This window comes from Aotus nancymaae, unplaced genomic scaffold (assembly GCF_030222135.1).
Source record: "Aotus nancymaae isolate 86718 unplaced genomic scaffold, 86718_ANA_hifiasm-v0.15.2.pri h1tg000019l, whole genome shotgun sequence".
Lineage (NCBI taxonomy): Eukaryota > Metazoa > Chordata > Mammalia > Primates > Aotidae > Aotus > Aotus nancymaae.
The window spans coordinates 48901308-48907307 of NW_026988431.1; the positions used below are offsets into that span (position 1 = coordinate 48901308).

Consider the following 6000-nt stretch of genomic DNA (forward strand, 5'->3'; position numbering starts at 1 on the left):
AGTATATTACTAGTTTCTGAAGTCTTGGCATAATGACACTCATTTTTAAATTTTAACTGTGTATTTGTTTCCTAGGACTACCCATAACAAATTACCACAAACTGGAAGGCTTACAACAACAGACATTTATTCTCTAACAGTTTAGGAGGCCAGAAGTCTGAATTCAGTGTTGGCAGGGTCATATTCTCTCTGAAGACTCAAGGGAAGGATCCTTCCTTGCTTCTTTCTACTATCTGGTGGCTGCTGACAATCCTTGGCTTGTGGCAGCATAATCCAGTCTGTCTTTGTGTTCACATGACCCTCATTCCTCTGTGTGTGTCTATGTATCCAAGTTTCTTGGTACTTGGAAGGTTACCAGTCATTGGATTAGAGCCCATCTAATCCAGTGTTATTTTATCTTACTTGATTACATCTGCAAAGGCCCTTTTTCTCCCCAGAGATTCTGGGTGGACATGAAATTTTGGGAACACTCTTCAACCCAGTACATTAAGTGAAAAGAGAGTCATAATAATCACTTATATCTTTGCATATTCTGAGAATATTCCAGAGAACACACTTTGAGGAAAGCACATAGAACACAGACATTCCTATAATCTTACGTCCTGTACTATCCATTTGGGGATTTGAAGTGGGCAGGAGAAGGACCTCAAACTAAGTGGGAAATGGAAAGAATGTTACTGTTCTATGTGTCTTGCTTCTCACACTAAAATGTAATTTCTACATTTAAAATGTAATTGCACTATAATTTTACCTCTTCCTTTCTAGAGTTGTTTATATATTTGGCCCACCAGTTAAAGAACCTCCTACAGATGTTACTCCCACTTTCTTGACAACAGGTGTGCTCAGTACTTTACGCCAAGCTGATTTTGAGGCCCATAACATTCTCAGGGAGTCTGGTAAGTTGCTCATGTTTTCGATCACTACCTTCTGAAACTAGTTTTTGGAAGCTTGACATTAAGAGTAGGAGGATGTGGCTTTTGCTTTTTAGATGCTTGCTTATTTATCTATCTATTTATTTATTTATTTATTTAGAGACAGAGTTTTGCTCTTGTTGCCCTGGCTAGAGTGCAATGGCACAATCTTGGCTCACCACAACCTCCGCCTCTGGGTTTCAAGCGATTCTCCTACCTCAGCCTCCTGAGTAGCTGGGATTATAGGCATGCACCACCATGCCTGGCTAATTTTTGTATTTTTAGTAAAGATGGGGTTTCTCCATGTTGGTTAGGCTGGTCTGGAACTCCCGATCTCCTCTGCCTTGGCCTCTTAAAGTGCTGGGATTACAGGAGTGAGACATCTTGTCCAGCCTTTGTTTTTATTATTTAAATCTCTGAATATTCTATGATGTTGTTTCTTTTTTATTTGAGATGGAGTCTGTCTCGCTCTATCACCCAGGCTGGAGTGCAGTGGCACTATCTTGGCTCACTGCAACCTCCACCTCCCAGTTCAAGTGATTCTCTTGCTTCAGCTTCCTGAGTAGCTGGAATTAGAGGCACCTGCCACCACACCTGGCTAATTTTTGTATTTTTAGTAGAGACGGGGTTTTGCCAGGCTGGTCTTGAACTCCTGACCTCAGGTGATCCACCCTCCTGGGTCTCCCAAAGTACTGGCATTACAGGCATGAGCCACCATGCCTTGCCGATAATGCTACTTCTAAATAAAATATATTCACCTTTGTGACCATTTGTGGACGTGCACAGAGCAGCAGAAAATTTGAATATCCAGACTTAGATGTTCCCAGCTGAGTTTGAACAAACAAGGTGAAGCTCTGCCTTTTTGTTTCAGCTTTCATAATGTGAACAAGTGTCTTTTTCTTGGTCTCCTTGATGCTTTATCTTTTCCATTTTTATGCCTTTTGTTTCTGTTTAAAATGGATTTCAAGTACAGTGTTGAAATGCTGTCTGGGTTCCTAAGCACAGGAATGCTGTGATGTACTTTACAGAGAAAATCTATGTTAGATAAGCTTCATTCAGGCATGAGTTAAAGAGCTGTTGATTGTAAATTCAGTGTTAATGAATATATTAAATATTAAATAGAGTGTCTTAAGTCAGAAAAACACATAAAACAAGGTTACATATTAATCAGTTGATAAAAATATTGCAGCCAGAAGCTTGCAGGAATCTAACCCTCCATTTCCCCTGGGAGAAATGATTCAGTATTTGCTAGTTCGTTGTTTGCAACTGCAAATTATAACCAAGAATGATGAGAATTGACTCTTTCTCTTTATAGTACATCAGTGAAACATCACTGATGTGATCAAATTGTTTTTTTTTTTTTTTTTTTTTGCATTTGTGGTTGAGTCCACTTAAAATGCCGTGGGAGTAGCCAAAATCAATGCATGATGACAGTCTTAACTGTGCTGTGTGTGTATATGTGATTTCAGATACTGTCTGAGAGGATTTAATTAAACTGAGTTAGAGTGCTTTTCTATGGTGTGGTGATTGGTTCTGTACCTTTCTCTAGGGTATGCTGGGAAAATCAGCCAGATGCCGGTGATTTTGACACCATTACATTTTGATCGGGACCCACTTCAAAAGCAGCCTTCATGCCAGAGATCTGTAGTTATTCGAACCTTTATTACTAGTGACTTCATGACTGGTATACCTGCAACACCTGGCAATGAGATCCCTGTAGAGGTAATTCATATATTTTTTTCTAATGCACATTCTCAGTACCTCTTAATTTTATAATATGGTGAATGGAATAGGCTATGCAGGTGTTGTATTTCTTTTTTTTTTTTTTTTTTTTTTTTTTTGGGAGGGGACAGAGTTTCGCTCGTTACCCAGGCTGGAGTGCAATGGCGCGATCCCGGCTCACCGCAACCTCTGCCTCCTGGGTTCAGGCAATTCTCATGCCTCAGCCTCCTGAGTAGCTGGGATTACAGGCACGCATCACCATGCCCAGCTAATTTTGTGTATTTTTAGTAGAGACGGTGCTTCACCATGTTGACCAGGATGGTCTTGATCTCTTGACCTCGTGATCCACCCGCCTCGGCCTCCCAAAGTGCTGGGATTACAGGCGTGAGCCACTGCGCCCGGCCGCCAGTGTTGTATTTCTGATGTTGGTTTTCTGTTCATAAGATAGGCCCTTTTTCTTTTTTTTTCTTTAAATTTTCACATATTTGATTAATACACTAGTACAGATAAATTTCATATGCTCTCCAAATGTTTGATTACTATATAGAAAGTAATCAGTTTAATCTATAATTTTATCTGATTCTGTCAATTTCTACTTTACAAATAGTATTCCCCAAATAAAGAAGAAAACTCTAGGAGTGAAGAAGAGTTTGTTAGAAATAAGGATGCAATTTCATAGCTTTATGGCCAGACACCCAAGAATTGCCTAAATATTCTGCCTACTACTAATTCCAACTCAATTTTTGATCCTTCTTTGTCTCTACCAGAACATTCCAAAGGAGCTACTTGCATAATAGCTAGTGAAAATCAAAGTGAGACTGTATTAGTTGGGCCACTGCCTCCAGTGCACTGATTTGAGGCTGTGGTTATAGTCAGGTAGCTGGGTTGGGGAATGTGGCTTAGAGTCAGTTTTCTCATAGGCTCAAATTTGCCAAATTTGACAAGTGAGCAGGCTATCTTCTCCTCTTAGGTACTTGATAATTATTATTAAAGTGTACTCTGTGCCACCTTCATGGCCATTAGAGTTTTATGTTTAAGCCACAGATAATTTGCAGAGCATTGGGTTAAACACATAAAATCACATGCTTGGATTCCACAGCAATGTCAAATTGCTATATGTTCTTAAGCACTTGTGGGTCAGTCACAAACACAACTTGCAGACTAGCACCTGTTTGTGGATCACACTTTGAGTAGTACTGAGTTTAAGTTACTAATATTTTAAACCTTATTAGCTTTAACTTAAACCTATCCCTGCAGAGTGGAGTAGATTCATTATGTAAGATTAATCAGAAACCATCCCATACACATGGAGGACTATAGTGAAAATAGTCAAATTTTAATTTTAAATTATAAATGTAAGCCCTCTAGGACTGTTGGACATGCAGTGGATGCTGGCTCTTCTATATAATCTTTTTTTTTTAAATAACAGGTGGTGTTAAAGATGGTCACTGAGATTAAGAAGATTCCTGGTATTTCTCGAATTATGTATGACTTAACGTCAAAGCCCCCAGGAACTACTGAGTGGGAGTAATAAACTTCTTGTTCTATTAAAGTACCGTGTGCAGTTTAAATTGATTAGAAATCATTCCCATTATTGACATGCAGTACTGTGAAAAGAGTTACTGGAGCCAGCTACATCACATCTGAGTTCTCTACAGCAAAAATCTACGGCTTAAGAGCTGAGTTGGGGATAACCAAAAGGGACTGAAGAGTTTGTACGGGTAAATAATCAAAGCACCATTGGCTACACTCAGACAGATTGATACTGCTTTTGCCTTTGCCTCACTTATTCTTTATGTATAAAGTCACTGTTGCTATTGATGTCTCTGTGAAGATGTATGAAGGTGAGTGAGTTTGGGGGTAGTAATAGGCATCTGTCTCCTTGCCAGTTTCTAAGAACTGTTAGAAACACCCATTATTTACCAGTGTTACTTACTGTGTTTATATTCCTTTTGGAGAATCAATTTTTTCTGTTAGTAATCTTATTTCTCCAATGGGTGAGAGATGAACATATCAGATAAAGGTATAGGTGGGCTATTCCAGCCACTTTTGAAGGACACTGAGGCTGTAAAATGTAAGCTACTGTAAGATGGAAAGCACCAGGAATTTGTTGATTTACTTTTGAATTTTATTTCACAGCTCTGGGAGGAAGAAACTGAGTGGTCTCAGATGTCTATGAATGGTCTTAAAATGTTTGCAAACCATGTTCCACATAGATGCCATGTTGTTCAATGTCAGCTTGTTTATTAGTAAGGAGCTTTATCCTCCTAGCTCTATATTACCAGCCTCCTGCAGCCTTGCATAGAAGGTTTCTGTTCTCTCCCCAGAAGAAACTGGCTCAGTGACGTTTCTGGTGTAATGCAGATAGAGGTCAAGAGGAGCATTTTAATCTCCTCTTTTGCTGGTCAGAGAAACAGCTCTGAGATCGCAGAAGCCATGATGCATACCTACAGCTTACAAATGGGAGAGGAAAAATGCTTATATCGTCTAGTAAACAGTTGTAAAATGAACTCTTAGATCTAATCTATAGACATATTATTCATTGCTCAGATGTCTGTGAACAGTCTTGATCCATGCAAGATGTTTGCTAAACCTTGTAATCCTTTCTACTAGCTATAAGAGATGATTCAAGAACTGGTGCAGGACTCGTTTCCATTGACACCAGTTTCTAACAGATCTTTTATAACACTCACATAAGTACTGTAAAAATAGATAGTAGTTGACTTAAACTCTCCGTTTCTCTCAGTATTCTAGCTAGGAATGTTACCATGTTTTTCTCTTACCAATTCCATCTCAGGTTGCTGCCTCTTTTCTAGTTTAAAAGGTCAGGTATGAAATTTCATTTGGGATTCAGTGTTAGATAAACAACAAAATGATGCATGGCAGAAGTCATCTTTTTATTCTGGCTGGTCCAGAGAACAAGAAAACTGCTGCTGGACCAGCAAGGGAAGAGTTTCTGTCTGTCTTAACAGAAATCTGTCCCCAAGACATAGGGGTATTTGACTCCTACAAAACTTAAAGGGTACATTCTCTATCCTGATGAGGAGGTACTCATTATGGCCTTCTGGAAAGAGGATATGTTAATGATCTGGTCTTAACAGATTTAGAGTCATGTTATTTGAGAGCTAGAATAGACAATCTATCAAATGCTTACCAACATCAACACGTGTCAGTACACATTTATGTTTATATGAAAAAAAAATTTCTAGCCACAGTGTCTTAGGATTTTGTATTGAAGCAAACAGTAGGAATTTTGGAAAAATAGATAGTAAGAATGTGTGTTCCCTAAGTATGTACTAAGGAACACTGCTCCACTGAGAAGGTCCATGTAAAAAGGATTAGGTGGTCGTGTAAGTTTGGGGAAAGT

At 38.9% G+C, this 6000-nt stretch overlaps 1 protein-coding gene across 1 annotated transcript in view; it reads left to right on the forward strand.

Moving 5' to 3' along the window:
• Nucleotides 1-4185, forward strand: part of GMPS (guanine monophosphate synthase) — a 67199-nt gene extending 63014 nt beyond the window's left edge. Inside the window, exons 14-16 of the mRNA XM_012447351.2 lie at nucleotides 766-896; nucleotides 2461-2633; nucleotides 4063-4185. Coding sequence (XP_012302774.1) covers nucleotides 766-896; nucleotides 2461-2633; nucleotides 4063-4164 — 406 coding nt within the window. The 3' untranslated portion in view covers nucleotides 4165-4185. The remainder of the gene's footprint in view (nucleotides 1-765; nucleotides 897-2460; nucleotides 2634-4062) is intronic.
• Nucleotides 4186-6000: the final 1815 nt, after the last annotated feature.